Source organism: Lissotriton helveticus, chromosome 9, assembly GCF_964261635.1.
Source record: "Lissotriton helveticus chromosome 9, aLisHel1.1, whole genome shotgun sequence".
Lineage (NCBI taxonomy): Eukaryota > Metazoa > Chordata > Amphibia > Caudata > Salamandridae > Lissotriton > Lissotriton helveticus.
Genome location: NC_136070.1, coordinates 275,102,950 through 275,122,361, shown reverse-complemented (window position 1 = coordinate 275,122,361; position 19,412 = coordinate 275,102,950). Strand labels below are relative to the sequence as shown.

Genomic DNA, 19,412 nt, shown 5'->3' with positions numbered 1-19,412 from the left:
TCCAATTTTTACTATAAACCATGAATATTCAGAATCAACATTTCAAAGAGAGGGGCACAAGCCTGTGCCCAAACATGTACAATTTGACATAGAGAGTAAGATAGTCAGAGAATAAAACAGAATTCTTAGGCAAAAGCTGTTATTTTTTGTAAGTATCTCAATGACAGATATTCCATAAACCACCATTACTTGCCAGACATGGCATTTCATACATTTTTACAGTATATGGTGTTTTTAAAGTCGACGGCGTTTCGATCTCATTTACAAAATCACAGAGATCATCATCAGGACAAGATATTGCCTAATATGTACAAGCCATGATAGCCGGTGGGTGGCCACAGGGAGTGGGGGCCATGCACGTGTGGACGCCGATGGGGGTCCCAAGCTGGAACTGATTAGAAATAGAGTTCCAAAAAAAGAATTGCGCGGTGAAATGACTCCCGCGGGGCGGCCGGTAATGAAGTAAACCGCGCGCTAGCCAGATGCTCGGTCGCGTGGGGGGAGGGGAGCCTTCTCAATGGACTCGAATTGCTTCCCGGGTGGTTTATGGAATTTCTGTCATTGAGATACTTACAGAAAATAACGGCTTTTGCCTAAGAATTCTGTTTTATTCTCTGACTATCTTACTCTCTATGTCAAATTGTACATGTTTGGGCACAGGCTTGTGCCCCTCTCTTTGAAATGTTGAAGGTATTCCTTCTGAATATTCATTGTTTATAGTAAAAATTGGACCTCTGTCCGGCTGGACAAGTCATTTTTCAATATAGTGTCAATTGTGTCTATATTTATTGCATGTTACTATCCTTCTTGTGCTTGGGACCACTGTTGTTTGTTTAAATATAATCCCCGAGGTCCCGTACTGACTCGAATGGGCGCCCTTGTTGTTATTTATAATTTCCTTTTCTTTATATGGCAAGGCCTACTCAATTCAATATCTTCATATAAAAAAAACAAAAAAGTACTTGAAGAACAAGGCCATCAGCTGGATTGTAGAACATTAAAATTTGACATCGAATTCAATCAATATCGATTTGTCCTAAACAGCAACAAGGTCTACGCGTTTCGAATCCCCAAAGATTTCTTCGTCAACCGTCAAGGAAGAATCGTGTAGCTCTCTCAAATTTGGTTTTGAAATGTACTCGTTGAATTTTTCCCCAAACAACTCTCCAAAGACCTCTAAGCTATTTCCTGTGTATGTCACTTGTTTCAAAAAGTCAATTGCATCCGTGGCTCAGGTCTTTAAATTGGATGTAAACCTGGCTATCCCACGGGGGGCTGTGGAGTTGGTTTGAACTGGTGATGTGTCACAGATCAACATGCTGCAAACGCTGACGCGACACCCATTTTAAAGACCTGAGCCACGGATGCGATTGACTTTTTGAAACAAGTGACATACACAGGAACTAGCTGAGAGGTCTTTGGAGAGTTACATGCCACCAAGTCCTTGAAGGGTCGTGGATTTGGCTACCAGCCCAACACCATTCCCACCACTTCTACCAATATTTCTTCCACCAGTACCACTACCCATACACTTCTGCATTGAAGCCGCGGGACACTGACTCCGTGTCAGGCAGTCCTTACTACTGACAAAGCAGGTAGCACTTAAAGCAACCATGCATTGGCACATTTCAAACTCAATAGGTTTCCTTTCTAGGTCAACTGGTACCAGTGTAAGGAGACATTGTCGCTGGGGAAGCCTCTTCCAGAGGCCCATTGTAAAAGAGGGCAGAAGTTGATTGCTGAGGGGAAAACAATTAGAAGTGGCAACTTCAAATGCACCCTCGATGTGGTGGATATAGCCACTAGGGGTATCAATAACCGCATCCTCCTCCAAAGGCGTGCCTGGCTTAGGTTGTCAGGGTTTAAGCCTGAGGTGCAACAGCTCCTCCTTAATGAGACCTTTGATGGGAGGGGCATTTGTTCTTTGCCTAATTATCACCAACAATGTGAGAAAATTGCATTTTCAGCTGCAGAGGGTGCAACCCTTTCTCAGCTCAGTTACAGGCAAATGCATACCGAATCAAACAGAGAGTAATGCCATTCCAACAACTACTGCCTCTTTTTAAAACATGCTATCTCATTCTTGTTTGAACTGTCATTAAACTGTTGGGGATGATGGTTTCATTCATAGAGATTATACCATGCGTCTACTACAAAAATACCTCTCAAGGCAGTGGGGAGAGGTGAAAGAGCGTTATCGACATCTAGTGTTAAGGACGAGAGCGCAGCACTCTGTTTTTGTGGAACAACAATCACCTATTACTAGGCTGGCCCTTTCTAGACCCCCACCACTGACACATTTCTTGTGAGGTGGGGAGCTCATCTCTGAGGTGGCTGTGCAAAGCACCTGGACCCGTCCACTTCAGGTGCACCATATAAACTATGTGGAGCTTCAAGCCATCAGACTAGCTGTTAAGGTGTTCCTCCCTGTACTGTGACGGAAAACAGTGCTAACAGATGAGGACAACATGACAGCTGTGTTCTACATCCAAAAGCAACAAGCTTAAGTGATGTCGCGCTACAAGCAGTGCTTAATTTAAGCCAGAGGTTTCCGGTGTTCAGCACCGACACTTAATTGTTAGCACCGACACGTGTGACAGTCTTCCACAAGGTGGCACTGTCTGACTAATTTAGAGTTTATCACAACAGGTTTTAATTAATTAAGTATATATTAAAAATGACTATTAACTGCCACCTGAGCCATTTTTAGGTCTCGTGGCGTTAACCACGCGAAAGCGCGGTCTCGCCAGAGACCTATTGTTAGCGACGCAGCTTTCCAGGAGACCGGACCTGGCCACGCGCATGGCGATCGGAACGGGCCACGCGCGCGCGAACGCGCGCGCTGTGGCCATCTCCTGTCTCCTGGGAAGCTCCAACACACACGCATGCGCACACACAGAGACACACACACACGAGCGCCCATGCACGCACACATACATACAGAGACACCCCCCCCGCACACATACATACATACATACAAACGCACGCACACACACACACACACACGTGCACCGAGCTCCCGCCCGCCGTCGCACACACACACACACACACACATATATACATACACACACACACACACACACACAAGCACACACAAACACACACGTGCACTGCCGAGACCCCCTCCCCCTACCCCCCCCCCCCCTCCTACAACTAGGGCCCACTTACCGCCACTCCGGACTTCAGCCGCCACCGCGGGGCTCTCCCTCGGGCATGGGAGCCCCGCGTCACCACTGCTTCTCTCCTGGCTAGCCACTCCGTGGGCGCGAGCTTCCAGCACGAAACGGAAGTCCCGCCCCACAGTAGTTTTCGTCACGTCTTCGTTTTTTTTTCGTCTTGTTTTTTTTAGAAAGCACAGCCTGGAGATTCCTCGGTCATTCCTCTGCTGATTGTAGGAAAGCTGATGATTTCACTAATTAAGATGTGAGACCCGGCTTCCTGAGCAGGATAGCAATTATCAACAGGCCTCTGAAAGCGGTGACATTACTACCTACCGCCTCTGCGCCGCCTGGGTATTATTACTTCTGAAGAGATGCGTTAGCGAGGGTTAACTGCCCAGAGCGCACAAAGGTCATTCATTAATGTTACCGCATGGATTTCTCACGTTGCCTTCCGGGTCAGAGGCCACATAGTCCTTTCCTCTGATTCAGGTCCCACAACCACAGCAGTTTGATTCCCTGTGATGTCATCATCGTGTCAGAGGTCGAGTGATGCGGTTTCCAGTGCTGCTGCCATTATGCTAGTTAATGGTGCTAAAACTTGAAAACCCTACGTCTTTTTGGTCAGTGAGTGTTGGCGAGCAGGAGTGACCTCCTTGTATTATGTGGGGCTGCCACGAGGACTGCGTCTAAGAGAGCCCTGGCCATTAAGGCCAGTTGAATTACAGCACTCATTCATTTATCTCTGTGACACAGTTGCATCTTGGATACATTCTTGTACTTTGAGTTTACTAAAAAATAAGGCGTTCACTTGCTGCTGTCTCTTCGGCTTCCGTAGTCCATGTTCTTTGTACCAGGGCCACTGGTAAGGCAAGCCTGCTGCGTTTGCATTCTATAATCGGCATAAAAATTGTAAAAAAAAATAATTTCGTTTATAAAGTAATGCGGACACTCTCCCTGATATGGTTTACGTTATTTCTCTTTTAGCACCTATTTGGCTAGCTGTCCCCGGATGAATCCGATCTCTGGGCATATTGAGGATTGTAGGTTGGAAGTCCAGGCAAGTGACCCCAAAGCAATAAACCCTGGGATATCCGTGTTTCTTCTGTTCAAGGACTCCCTCCAACCTCAAAATAATGTCAGCGTATCACAGGAGTGGATTTAAAAGGCCCAAGTCCACACCAGGACTCTGTGGTTGGTGACGGTGTTACGGAACAGTTCAGGAGCAGACCAGCTACTGCTGCAAAAGGGTCTCATGGTCTGCTTTCAGGTGGTAGGAGCCGCTCACTGAACCTACTGATTGCACTAGCATTTGAGGAACTGGGATTTAGGTTCAGTGACAAGTTGCATCTTTAAAGGAGAATATCTCTGGAGCTTTTTGGGGGTAACTAGATGGTTAATAGGTGTGTAATAGGGGTTCTGCCATCTGGATAAAGTCAAACGACCAAAGGTAGAGGGGAAATAAGTTCCCTGTGCCGATCTCTGTCAAGGAAAGGAATGATTAGGCCATCTGCAGCATCATGGATGCTGGGGGGTGGTTCAGGCGATGAAATGAAAATGAAATGCAACGTACACTTGTAAAGCGTGATTGCTGCCCTGGGGCGTCCAAGCGCTGCCAGTACAATTACATAACCACGAAGAACGTATATCTACTCCCCTTAATGTTTTGATGGATCAACCAAAGTATGTTAAACCTACATTTATGTGACGTGGTGATATTTTTTTTCTTTTTTATATACTGATCCTGCAGTCCACAGGCGTTACCTGCATTTCAGGGTGAGCCAGGAATATTTTCAGTTTGCTGAGCTCCAGTTCGGTCTCACCAGAGTTACTTTTGGGGTGGGTTACAAAAGTGATAGTGTGGTTGCTGCCCATCTTCGGAGTTTTGGAGTGCTTGTATTTCCGTACCTCAGTGACTGATTGCTGAAGGCAGGCTCACTCAGTCAGTCTTGGACCACCTCCAGACATCAGTGGAACTCCTAATATTTATGGGATTTACTGTAAATGACCCAGAGTACCACCTGATTCTCTTACAAAAGCCTCCATTTATTTTGGATATCCTGGGCACAGAGTGCAAGGCTATTTCTCTATCTTAACTAGTCTGGTACATTTGGACATAGATCGCAATATTGCTGGCTGTATCCTGTATCCCAGTGAGTGTGCCTCTAAGAGTCTTGCCCCCTTAGCATCATGCATTGTTCTTGTCATCTATGCCAAGTGATACATTTGAGCCTTGCATTGGAACCTAAAGTCCCAGTAGGCCCAGCATAAATGCTTCCTTTCAAACACGTCCTTGTATCAGGGGAGATGCTTCAAGATCTGCAGTGGTGGCTGACCTGCACACTTTGTCTTGCAGCAGGCCACTCTTAGTCCACCACCAAGAGGTGAATGTGATTACACTACTCAGTTGGGGAGTGCGTCTGGGTATGGTGGAGATAGGTCTCTTGCCTCCAACAGAAACCCACCTCCATATCAACCTATGGAAGCCATGGACCATCGTTTGAACTTGAAGACTTCATTTTGTCGATAAAGGGAAGGCTAGTACTCGTTATTAGGGATAACATGACTACCATGAGGTACTGCAGCAAACAGGACAAAGTGGCGTGTGACAAAAGGCTCTGTGCCTCTGGAAGTGGTTGGTACACCAGATCAGCTTCCTGGTCGCCAACTGCATGGCTGAGTACCTGAATGCCAAAGCGGAGTAACTGAGCCGACGTTGTTTGGGAGATCATGAGTGGCATCTACATCCCCAGGTTGCACAGGGCGATTTTCAACCAATGAGGAAAGCCATGGCTAGATCTTTTCACCACTGTCAAGGGCTTGTAGTGTCAACAGTTTCGTGCATTACAGTTTTCCACAAGAGCACTCTTTAGGTGACGCTTTCTGGCTGGAATAGAACAAGGCAAGCAACAATAACTGCTAAAACACCCTTTTTGTACGTCTGTATACATCCAAGAACAAATCATTATTAAAACATACATTGTGCCGCAAAATATATATTCACCAAAACCGTATATCTATTATCTCATTATACTTTTTATTTATTATCTTTTCAACTTTTTACTGCCCTTATTGGTTTTTCCCAGTCTCCCCGTTATGATAAAACATTTTTTTTAACTATTAACATTCTTCAAATGCCTTTAGTTGAATGATGCTTTGAGAAATATAATTTTAAGTTGTCCTTAGAAGTGCTCTATGGTTTAGAAAAACTGTAACCTTGTCCATTTTTCCTAGAGTTGCAAATATTTGTGGACACATTGTTTGCTTTCAAACTAAAATTTCAAATCTTGCTTCTAGTCTTCAGGTTACATGCACATAATAATGAAGCAGTAAGTTTAGAAAAGAGAATTTTACTACTACAGCAAAACTGCATTAGGAATACCTCAAAATTCTATTCTAAAATAGGTTTACAAAAGCAAATTCCCACCATATTCACAAAGCCGATTTGTAGCAATTCAATCTCACTGCACGTATGTAACCTTATGGGCTGTGGTTATGGTTAATCCCCTTATTTAGAAGTAGTACACATGGAAAAAACATATTGCTTAATGGGTAAAGCGCTCAAATACCTAAAAGGGTGTACTGAGCCAACGCTGCAACAGTCAGAGAGTGGAACACCAAAGCAGAAGAGCTATGTTTTAAAGTTCTTCCTAAAGATATACAGTTCAGCTCATGCATAGCACGAGTCATACAGAGATGAATATAATCCAGTACTTATTGCAATTATTGTCAAGAAAGGGAACCAAGCATAATATATTAATGGTAATACATTCTTATTACACTGTGCACTTCTATAAAGAAAGAATGTCCTTGCAGCACTGTTGGCAAACATTGGGTCACTTGTTTGCTACAAGAAATACAGACTTACCAGTAGGGGTCTGTTCTAACTCTAAAAATGAGTGTGGTTGCAGCAGATGTACATCATCATTTGACAACATTTTGAAAGCATGCTGAAAGTGGCTGACTGTCTTATTTAACTTCTGCTTGGATTAGGTTCACTTACACTAAAAAACTACCATCACAACTCACACGTGTAGTGGTAACTCAACAGTCGCAGCTGAGATTTTAATAGAATCTAAGATGTAGATTAGCAGTGCTGACGGTTGTCTTAATCCCGTCCCATTCACAAAACCTCAAATGGAAAGCACAACGACTTGTAACCACAGTTCCTTGAAAACTTCCTTGATAGGTAAAATAATAATCAAATATTTCTCAGTTCTTGCTCTTCCTCTTGAATCTTCATCTGCAGCAACTTTATTTTATTGTATCCTGGTGTGTTGTTCAAAACATTACCACACAGAACTTTGAATTACACAAGGGACTACGCAGTAGCACTGGACAACACAGCATGTCAGAGGGCAGAGATGTAGCATGGTTGTGCAATTCAATTAATTGTATTTTTGAAAACCGGATTTATTTTTCCTGCTGGGCCATCACTGTAAGACGTCTAATTTTGAAAGGATAGACTGCTTGGTGCGTATACAGAGTGCACCTAGGGATCCTGCTTGTCTAATGAGTGCTTATTTACGAACTACTGTGATTTCAACTAAGTTATTGGGGTATGTAGTGGGAGAAGCACCTCAATAAGTAGTTGATTATAGCTATGGATTTTACTGTGCAGTTATGCGAACGATAAGTATTAACAACTCTGTTCCTGGCAAAAATGTATATTATGCTTATAAGATTGTAATTGACATTCTAGAGTAGTGCATGGTTGTCTAGCTTACCAAATGCTGTAGATTATTTTGCTAAAGTCCAAGCTGGCATGGAACCTTTAATTGTACGCCCCGGGTCTTGCCTTCTATTCATCATTCATTCCGCTGATCTCTAGATATTGTAGTATCCGCAACTTCACATTGGGAGGTTATCATTTTGCTACAAATCTCAGTGACTTAGCAAAAGCATTTTGCTACATGCATCAGTCATTTTAAGGCTCACCTGCAGACCTTTTTAGCTCTTTTTTTTTTTTTTTTTTTTTTTTAGACCTATTGTCTTTTTGATCTGCTCGTGATTGGATGCATTTGTCTATCTTGGTTCCACGTTCTCCGAATTTTGGGCACCACCAGCAATTTTGCCCCCGTTGAACGGATCTGTCTAGCTGGCTGATACCACACAAAGAGATTCTGAAGAAAAGCTGGACCCTTCTGCATCAGAGCTTTATAGGCCACACACAGAGCCTTGAATTTGATTCGTTGCGCCGCTGTAAGCCAGTGAAGCTTCCGAATCTCCTCTGAAACAGATTTATACCGAGGCAGATTCAACAAAAGACGAGCCGCCGAATTTTGCACTACCTGGAGTTTCTTCAGACACTGCTTTTGGGTATTACGATAAAGCCCATTGCAGTAATCCAACTTTGACTGAATAAGGGAGGTAACCACAGTTTTCTACGTATGAGCTGGGATAAAGGGTAGTTCCTTCCTAATTTTCTTTATGAGGAAGTGTGAGGCAGACACAAAAGCATTAGTTTGTTGACCAAACGTAAGTGTTGTCTAACACACCCAGATTTTTTGTCTTCACCGTTTGGGTAGGCGGCACACCCATTTCTGCTGCCCACCGGAGATTGCTCCAGGTGGGCTGTAGATTGCCGAAAATCAGAACTTCTGTCTGATCGGAATTCAACTTAAGGCAATGCCTACTCATCCAATTGTTAATCACAACCATGCAATTTTGAAACTGCGAAGCAGGAGAGATCTGTTTTTTATACACTGCTACCTCAATCTGAGAATCGTCCGCGTATGATGTTAGCATAAACCTAAAGTCCCTGATCAAAGGGGCAAGTTTGGAGACATAAACATTAAATAACTAAGCACTCAACGAGCTGCCCTGCGGCACTCCACAAGGCAGCAAGTAGGCATCTGAGTTGAAGCCATCAAGAGACACTGTCGATCTCCTCTCCTGCAGAAAGGATGTTAACAGGGCCAATGCCATTCCATCCACACCCAGATTTTTTTAGTCGACGTTGCAGGAGAGTATGATCAACAGTGTCAAACGCGGCAGATAGATCGAGGAGCACCAATGCGGCAGTTCCTCCTCCATCCATGACTGCTCTAATCTCTTTGGTCGCCTTAATGAGCGCTGTTTCAGTACTATGTTCCTTGCGGAAACCAAACTGTGAATGATCCAGCAGCCCATTGTCATTGATAAAGTGTGTCAGTTGACAGTTCATGATTTTGTCAACAATCTTAGCCAATAAAGGGAGACGAGGTAATTAAGCGTGTTGGTAGCTTCTAACGTAGGCTTTTTTAATAATGGGAGAATAGACGTCTCCTTCCAGCTCACAGGGAAAATGCCTGATGAAAACATCCTATTAAAGATCTCTGAAAGTATAGGGCTCACCAAATCTGACAAATCTTTTAAAAAGACCGGTGGACACGGGTCCAAAGGAGAACCTGCCTTGGAATCGGATATGTAAAGGCTCACAGTTGCAGCCGACACAGTTGAAAAATTAAGTAGTCTGCTCGTGCCAGAATCCAAATCCTGCCCCTTAGGTGCCACATATGAGTTCGAGCTATCCTTAAAAACGCAAAAAATGTCCATAACTTTGGTTTTAAATGTGGAAGCCTTGTCATTAGCAAATTGTTGGCTCCCCAACTTACCCAATACTTTAGGAACGGTGAGTTTGTTGATAACCGCAAATAATTATTTCGAGGAATTTTTAGCGGATTCAATCTGAGCCTTAAAGTAATTACTTTTCTCCGCAATCAGTAAGTCTTTATAGGTCCTAAGAACCGTCTTATAAGCTTGTTTGTCAGAGTCAAGATAGTTCAGTCGCCAATGACGTTCCAAACGGCGGCATTTCTGTTTCTCCTTACGAAGGTGATCAGAGAACCAAGGTGCCGATGGGACAGATCTGTTGCGGGAAATCTTTTTTGTAGGAACCGCTAAGCTGATTGCTTCGGACTACTTTTATAAAATTGGTTTCATTATACAGCTAAATTATGTAATAGTGGAAGGATAGTCTTGTAAGACAACTAGAGGACTTTAGCACAAATGGTTAACAAGTTATAATCAAAAACCGTTTTAACAAATCTTAGTATAACTGTTAGACCTGGCCCTTCTGACAAGTTTATTGTGATAAAGTAGAATCTGTGCACACCAGATGATGTTGACAGAAAGGTTATTTATTTAAGGTTGAGCATCTAGAAGAAGAAATGTCTTACCTATGCAACGCCAGCAGCAACTGAATCATGGGTGTTCTATAGCAACTCAAACTAGATGGAAACTCTAGAATGAGGAACTCTTAGATTCACATTGTAGTACATGGAAGAGCATGACTCGAAGGTCATTACACACCTTTCCCCTTTACATAAAACAAAGGAAAGAAACGACAGTGATATAAGAGTGTAAAAGTACATTAATGCAAAGCAAAATCGCATAACCTTGCTGGAAACCTTCCAGTTCGAGAACTCCTACACATTGTTGACACGCTTTCGGAGGGTTTATTTTTTACTACTAACTCGGTTTCAGGATTAGTGTGCATGGGAGCAATCCTATTTAAGTTCCAAATATGACCATCGTTTAACTTCACAGCCTTTTGAAAGAGTTTTTTTACAACAAAAGATGAGGAGAACTTTGAAACCCCACCGGCCCTCTGGGGAAGGCCTACTCTCACTCTGCCACCCACTCATACACATGTGTGGGAGACAGCGTACCTGACATGTTATGTTATGTTATTTTTTGCTTGTATAGCGCACAGATGCCGCAGCCAAGAGGCGTCCCGGCGCTTTCCGGAGATGGGAGAACACAACACAACAGATACAAACCAGAACAGCTAAGCTAAGGAGAATAAAAAGGTTTTTAGAGCCTTCCTAAAAGGGAGCAGATCTGGGATGGAACGGAGAGTGGCAGGTAGAGAATTCCAGAGAGCTGCCGCCAGCACTGAAAAAGAGCGTCCACCCATTCTAGCTCTTTTAAAGCGTGGCACAGAGGCAAGATTTGAGCCTGAAGAGCGAAGGGCTCTAGTAGGGACATAATGTTGGATTGTCTGCGATAGAATAGGAGGGGAGGCAGACTTAAGAATTTTAAAAGTTAAGCACAGAGCTTTAAACTTAATTCTTTGCCCGACAGGCAGCCAATGTAGGTCTCGAATAGTACGACGGGCAGAGACAAACTTCGGGAGGCCGACAAGCATCCTGGCCGCCGCGTTTTGCACCCTCTGAAGGCGGGCCAATTCTGCCTGATTCACACCCAGAAACAGAGAACTAGCATAGTCCAATCTGGTAAGAACCAGTGCTTGGACTATGATCTGTCTGGTATCCGCGGCATCAAAATACTCCACCTTTTGGCTATCTTCAAGTTCTGACTTTCTTGCCAGGGAACCACACCAGAGTCTGCATTTAGAGGGTATCACACTACGATCTGCACTTAAACCCAGACACGCACCTTTGTCCCTCATCCATGCTTGGAACATGTGGATATTAAGTCTCAGTCCTCGAAACAGTTCAGGGAACCTTACTCATGGTGGCGTGGGGTGTGAGACTGTAAACCATCACACGTGCAACTTTTTCTGACTTCCAGTCGTGGTTCTGGGCCTTGGCCAGTTGGATGGACTCCTTCAAGACACAGTAAACATCTCCACCAGTGGTGGGAGGAGTTTCGCTTGCACCTGAATAGGCTGTGTCTCCTTTTGCACAATGCTGTCTCCACCACCTGTGCTCATGCTGCACCAGGGAGGACAGGACTGGTTTGGACTGGGTTCAGAGACCCCTACTGCAAAGAGTACAATGACAAAATGGGGTATAAGTATTACAACTATTACAACTAAAACCCCAGGACTTTAGATTACTTCCAGGAACAACAATACCCTACCAAGAATAAGTGCGGAAGGACATTTATTTATTTTACTGTGTGAGGAGCGCTGCCTTTTCTGTGTGAGGGGTGAGTTAGCCTGCAGTTGCTGGTTCCATCTGTGGTGGAGGTAAAGAACTGATTCTTTTGACCCTGCTGTGGTATCCTGCTTGGGAAGACTCTCCAAGGGCGTGTGTGTGCTTGCCTCCTGCTGGAAGTCTCGGTGAGCTAAAAGGCTTCGAAGAAGATATTGGCTATATTCAGAAAGACCTGCCTGGAGCAAGAGAAAGGATTGGACTGTTCTTCACCCGACTATCCAAACAGCGCGAGGTGAGCGCTGTATTGATCTGTTTTTGCACCAAAGGAAGCCCAGGATGGTAGACCCATTTTATAGTGAAAAGTGTGTGTTGAGCGCTTTATTTTCTTTCATCTCGAAGCAGAGGAAGGGCTTAGAAATAGAACCAGCATTTCCCTCTTTCCATGCTTAGAGCTGCTGGAGTGCTTTCCTCCCTACCAATGCACGAGGGTCGCATTCTTTGAGTGCCTCAGCGCAAAGGGTAAGTGCGGCTGGACCTCGCCCTAAGCCACTGGGAAGAAGCACTCCTCTGACCCCCAGTGCACTCCCTACTTCATGAGCATCGCAAGGTAACACAACCAGACTGGCGGGCCGCAGTGAGCTCCTGCTCCTCACTGGAGTACTACGTGAGGCTGTCTGTCAACTCACCCCGGCCCTACCTGCCGCAATCAACCAGCCATTCGAGCGTGACTGAGAAGCCCCAGGCGTTGACCGGCAACAGCCCCAGAGCCAAAGTAGGAAGGTGGGGCCAGCCAGAAGGCCATGAGGCCACAGCCGACCCCAATGGGAGCCGCAGAGAGGTGAGAGAACTGTTGGCGAAGCATGAGGCCGGAGGAGTGCCTCTGCCCTTCGTCGACCATGTGGTGAGACCAAGAGCCCTGCGAGGGCTCGAGGCCGGCGAACGCCTCAGGTACCGGGTGAGTGCCCCTCTCCAACCTCTTTGCAGGAGTCACGTGCCGTCCAAGAGAGGCAGCGACTTGGAAGCCGTACGCCCCCCACAAGGGACCCAGCGAGGTCTCCCCGCTGTCTTTGGAAACATGTCTGCCCCCCTACTGCGTGGGGCCTTGCAAAATTAGGGCCCCTGAGGAAATTGTACCTGGTGGCAGGCTGGGAGGGAAACCCTCGACAGATCCTGCTCAGTTGGTTTGTGGAAGTACCATATTACAGCTGAGAGATGCGCAGGTGCTGTTAGGCCATTCACCTGGTGCTTAATTATCATACTGAACAGAGAAGGAGCATAGTCTCACTGTGGCCTGCCTATGGTGACAGGAGGTGATTCATGGGATGTGTGTTGTTTTCCTCACATACCCAGGGCAAGTGTAGTATACCCAGTAGCCAGGAAGTATGCATAACCTAGCCTTCAATTCATGCCCTAATGTTATGGTTTATCTTTACTGATATATAGTGTTTTATGTGAACCCTACTACTGCATTTTGGTTTCATGCCCTGGTGTTTTCAGGATATGGGTACTTTATAGGTATTTGCTCTCTTGCCCTAACAGGATGTTAGGCCTAATGTTTTTTATGATGATGTTCCCTACATGTGCAACTAAGAGGTACTTGGGTTGTTGCCCCAAGCATGAGGTTGAGCATAATGCATTTGTATGACCTGGGCATTATATAGCTCATTACGTTATTGCCCTAATTGTGATATTATGACGTGCAAGTTATTAGTATTTGCCTTAGTGCACTAAATGTGATGTCATGACCATGGCCTTATGGCAGATGAGAGAGAGAGAGAGAGAGGTCATGAGAGAGAGAGATCATGAGAGAGAGAGAGATCATGAGAGAGAGAGAGATCATGAGAGAGAGAGAGAGAGAGAGATCATGAGAGAGAGAGAGAGAGAGAGAGAGATCATGAGAGAGAGAGAGAGAGAGAGAGAGAGATCATGAGAGAGAGAGAGATCATGAGAGAGAGAGAGAGATCATGAGAGAGAGAGAGATCATGAGAGAGGGAGAGATCATGAGAGAGGGAGAGATCATGAGAGAGGGAGAGATCATGAGAGAGGGATCATGAGAGAGGGAGAGAGGGATCATGAGAGAGGGAGAGATCATGAGAGAGGGAGAGATCATGAGAGAGGGAGAGATCATGAGAGAGGGAGAGATCATGAGAGAGGGAGAGATCATGAGAGAGGGAGAGATCATGAGAGAGGGAGAGATCATGAGAGAGGGAGAGAGGGATCATGAGAGAGGGATCATGAGAGAGGGATCATGAGAGAGGGATCATGAGAGAGGGATCATGAGAGAGGGATCATGAGAGAGGGATCATGAGAGAGGGATCATGAGAGGGAGAGAGGGATCATGAGAGAGGGATCATGAGAGGGAGAGAGGGATCATGAGAGAGGGATCATGAGAGAGGCATCATGAGAGAGGGATCATGAGAGAGGGATCATGAGAGAGGGATCATGAGAGAGGGATCATGAGAGAGGGATCATGAGAGAGGGAGAGAGGGATCATGAGAGAGGGAGAGAGGGATCATGAGAGAGGGAGAGAGGGATCATGAGAGAGGGAGAGAGGGATCATGAGAGGGAGAGAGAGATCATGAGAGGGAGAGAGAGATCATGAGAGGGAGAGAGAGATCATGAGAGGGAGAGAGAGATCATGAGAGGGAGAGAGAGATCATGAGAGGGAGAGAGAGATCATGAGAGGGAGAGAGAGATCATGAGAGGGAGAGAGAGAGATCATGAGAGGGAGAGAGAGAGATCATGAGAGGGAGAGAGAGAGATCATGAGAGGGAGAGAGAGAGATCATGAGAGGGAGAGAGAGATCATGAGAGGGAGAGAGAGATCATGAGAGGGAGAGAGAGATCATGAGAGGGAGAGAGAGATCATGAGAGGGAGAGAGAGATCATGAGAGGGAGAGAGAGATCATGAGAGGGAGAGAGAGATCATGAGAGGGAGAGAGAGATCATGAGAGGGAGAGAGAGATCATGAGAGAGAGAGAGAGATCATGAGACGGAGAGAGAGATCATGAGAGAGAGAGAGAGATAATGAGAGGGAGAGAGATCATGAGCGAGATAATGAGAGAGAGCGAGATAATGAGAGAACGAGTGAGAGAACGAGTGAGAGAATGAATGGTGCTAGGAGAGGTCTAAAGGTGTATTTCAATAATGCATACATTTTGAAATGTAGAAAAGGTCTCCAGGGCTATGAGAAACTAAAAACACATATAAATGAATGCAAATAAAGGTAGGAGCCATCTAAAACTGTCCAGAGTTCACCAGGTCAAGCATACTTGGCTTCCATGGTGTAGACCATTGACCTAGACTCCTCCTAGCGAAGGTCAAAGTGGGTATCTATTTATGTCACTGCTCTTGAGGCACGTAGTTGTGTAGTCTATAGATGCAGGGAGTTTAGGACAGAATCCCACTTACTCAACTTAGATTTTTTGCAATCAAGCACTTAGAAAAGTCTTGTGTGTAGCTTGTGATGTATCCCATAAGCAATATTTCTGCTTATTACACTAAGCATGTTATATGAATTTGGTTCTGTTTTGTGTTCAATGTAGACCAGGCCCACCTATAAGATGTAATCTCCTAGTGTATGGTAGTTCTTTCAAGGCTGTAATGAGTTTCTTATTCTCAACTTGTGTTATCTTTCTTTTTTAGATATGCAAAGCCTGGAAAAGCTTCTTAGAGATGCCATTGTTCACGGACAGCCTCGTACGCGCAGACCCTGGAAAAAAATCCTTATTGTGGTAGAAGGAATATATAGGTATGAATTATGTTAACTTGGTTTAAGTGGGGAGAAGGACCACATGAGCGCACCTGCATAGAGGAAGGAGCAGATTTAGGCTGGCCACTGTTTTGGATGTATCCTAGACGGTAGACCTCATTCCTTAGTTCTGTGATAATGTTTCAACACCGACACGAGCTTCTGATGGGGTTTGTTGTGCTTTGTAATACCTGGAAACTACTCTAAAATTAAATTTGCAGATCTCTAGTTAGGTTTCAGCTCCTGTTTTGCATCTAATTTTGATAGCCATTTTCTAGAATAATAAATGTACACAGTAGTCGTTCCATATAGGGGCAACCAAAATTATGGATAGTTTAAAGCACTGCTTCTGTAGACAAGAGGATGGATCTGCTGTGTCAGACTTGTAATCCCAGTAGAGATCCTGCATATCTCATAAGTTAATCGATCAGCGATGCTGTGTATTAGACTAGTAATCTCCTAAAGAATCCTTTTCACTAAATATTAACTTGGTCCATTAAACTGAGCAGGAATCTTGTAGATGCTACACTAACGCACTCCATCAGATCTGTAAACGAAGCAGGAACATTGCAGAAGTTTACATTACAGTAGTTTCCCCTGTGCATATTTCATACCTTTCCGCTACTTATTCGGTGCTGGGAATGTTGTCTGGATTTTGTACTACTTTGCTGTTTCTAAAATGGTGTTGCTGTTTCTAAAATGGTGCACCACATGCCATTTACCACAATGTGTAGCCTTGCATTTCTCTTGGTGCCCTCAAGAACTTGAGCCAAGCTTTACTAACTGGCCTGGCTCACTTACTTGTGTAATGCAAAGGTTGATGTCAGTCATTGTAATGAGTGATTTTGAGTTGCAAATGTAAGTTCTTTAGAATGTACTGAAATTGCATTGTCCTTCTCTATCAGCATGGAGGGTTCCATTGTGCGTCTGCCAGAAGTAGTGGCTCTGAAGAAGAAATATAGGGCTTATCTCTACCTGGATGAGGCCCATAGCATTGGTGCCTTAGGCCCCAGAGGCAAGGGGGTAGTGGACTATTTCGGATTGGACCCTAACGATGTGGACGTAATGATGGGGACATTCACCAAGAGCTTCGGAGCTGCTGGGGGATACATTGGTGGAACCAAGGTAAGAACATAAACAGAACTTTATGGTGGGAAACATGGCTAGCAATGGACATACAAACCCATGGCTGTGTAGAAATAAGTATTGGGCAGGTGGAGATCTGTTCTCTGGCTAGTGTTTGAAAGGAAAGAGACAGGACGTATCATGGGGTGCAGAGTTGGAAGGACTGGGTAAGAGCTGACTCAGTCCTCTTATGGTGATAATAGTGAATTAGAGTAGGTTAATGCCTTTTCCTAGCGAATAAGCACTTAACTGATAGACCTCATGTGAATGGATAGCAATACTATTTTATGTTCCACAAAGTACTCCTAACAAGCACAAAACAACCAGCCAAGACGTGTTTCGTCTAGGAGGATACTCCCATGACTTCTTTAGGACTGTGATACTGGAAACAAAAGCGGTGTGATCGAGATGCCGGTGATAATTCCAACCCGGCAGCTTGATACTGCAGGGTGTGTGGAAACGTGAAAGTTCTATGTCGCGGTCTGGTCACAGCGGTATTAGGAATCTCAAAGAGCCATGGATATATACACGGGTACGTATGAGGTATTGGGTAATTCAGGAGTAGCGGGAAGCATCCTCCGTGGCTCGTGTCCAAAACAGTTTGTTGTGGCTGGTTGTTTTGTGCTGATTACTTTTCGACGTGAATTAAATGAAAAAGAACAATAAACAACTCTTCTGTGAACTTTATTGAATACTGAACTTTCTCATGGACTTACGTGATACGGTCCTTTTTTAACACACCACTGTATGGGGTTATAGGGGTCTCCCCTACCTGGCTAGCACCATATCTATTCGAATCTTTACTTCACACATACACAAATGTAGCTGAGCACCACCACTTCCTATTCACTGAAAACCCTCCCTTTTGACCATGTTCCACAAAGTATATAGTGATAATCTGGCCAGGTAGACATCCTTTTGTAGAGAAACATGTTAGTAAGATCAGATACATATTGCTTAACTTCTGATGGTAGGGAGACATGCACACATCTCTACCTGGAAGGAGGGATGTGTAAATATTTTCATTGTAGGTGCTGGGTGTTAAGACTGTTCCAAACCCCTCTGTTGGACAAGGAAAAGGAGAAACGGGTGGTCAGCGTGTGATAACGTTCAGAAAAGACATGTATGCATCTTTGTAGTGCATAATTGGGTGTAGTAAATACAGACTAGGCTCTTTTGTGGAAGATCGCAGACATGCATTCCCTTGAGGGGGGGGGGTTAAGGATAAAAGCATGTCACTGCTGCTTATTCATTGTGCGAGTCGTGTTCCTTGTTGGTGAGAGTTAAGGAGCAAATTGCTTTTCCTTATAGGGTCACACCCTTGGTTGTTTTAGATGTCAAAAGGTTAGATAAAGTTCAGTTTGTGAAACTGGATAAGTAAGTAAAATCTGATTCCTTCATGGTGGGATGGTTAGGGTAGAACAGGCATAGTATATGGCGCTTTAGATTGACTGTAGATTGTGGTACTCAGTAGAACTTACTTTCATTTGACATTGTTTGTTTAACATCTGGCACACTTATTGAGTACAACATTTGTTACACTAACCATCCTCATATTTTTAAATTAAAGTTCAACGAAACCATGTGGTAAGAAGAACGGCACTGAAATGCTATTATATGCAACATCATTAGATTTATATAAGGCTTTCTCGCACCGTTCTTGACTCCACAATAAATTAATTTATTCGAAGTTCATTAGAGAAATGCCACAGATCCTAAAGTCCCGAAGCAGGGACTGGCTTAGAATCTGATCAAGATTGCAGTTATAGAGAACTTGTGTACAGCTAATGAACTTTATAAAGCACTGAATTGTACCATTAATGTGTATGTTTACAGAACAAACAGTAGATAAATAAGTCCCATTTGGAGTAAGGAACGAACAGGAAGTCCTTCACTGGTGAGGTGTTCAGAGCCTGAGCTTCCCTCTCCAAATCAAGACCTACTCAAAGAACATGAAAACCAATCTTAAACTTATGCTATAGCTCCTAGCACAGTGTTAGTGTATGCCACAATTTGGATATACCGGATTGCCTCTACACGTTGGCATAACCATTTCGCTCTGTTGAGTCCATCATGCTGCAGGTAAACTGTTTTCATTCGGGTTGCAATTAATGTTCAGGCATAGGTCTTCGTGCATTAGACTATGACCATTTCCTTTGTTCTGTAATTGTTGCAGTATCTGTATCAACCTAGTAACAAAATATATGGAACCGTCCAATATTGTTTTCTGTATTTCTTTTCTAATGCTATGAAGAAATGTGCTTCATGGTAGCCAGGCTACTTTTTGTAGTTCTCTAGCCCTAACCAATTGCAAATTCTCCATATTAATTTCTTTTTAATATGGCTGAGATCTAGATATTATTTTATGCTTGAACCCACTGTTTGGCATGCCTCACAGGAACCTTTTGGTCCCTGTGCGAACAATGTCCGAATGAGAGATTGGTGTACCATCATACCAGTTTAGTACTTGAAAACAATTGATTGTTTTCCTTTTTTCTGATTTTACAAAGCAGTCCTGATATTTTGCTTAATATAACATTTATCAGCAATCCTG

The 19,412-nt window shown here is 44.2% G+C and overlaps 1 protein-coding gene across 1 annotated transcript in view; it reads left to right on the top strand.

Annotated features, from left to right (window-relative positions):
* Window positions 1-19,412, top strand: part of SPTLC2 (serine palmitoyltransferase long chain base subunit 2) — a 340,212-nt gene that overhangs the window by 191,585 nt on the left and 129,215 nt on the right. Inside the window, exons 7-8 of the mRNA XM_078659973.1 lie at window positions 15,628-15,733; window positions 16,639-16,858. Coding sequence (XP_078516099.1) covers window positions 15,628-15,733; window positions 16,639-16,858 — 326 coding nt within the window. The remainder of the gene's footprint in view (window positions 1-15,627; window positions 15,734-16,638; window positions 16,859-19,412) is intronic.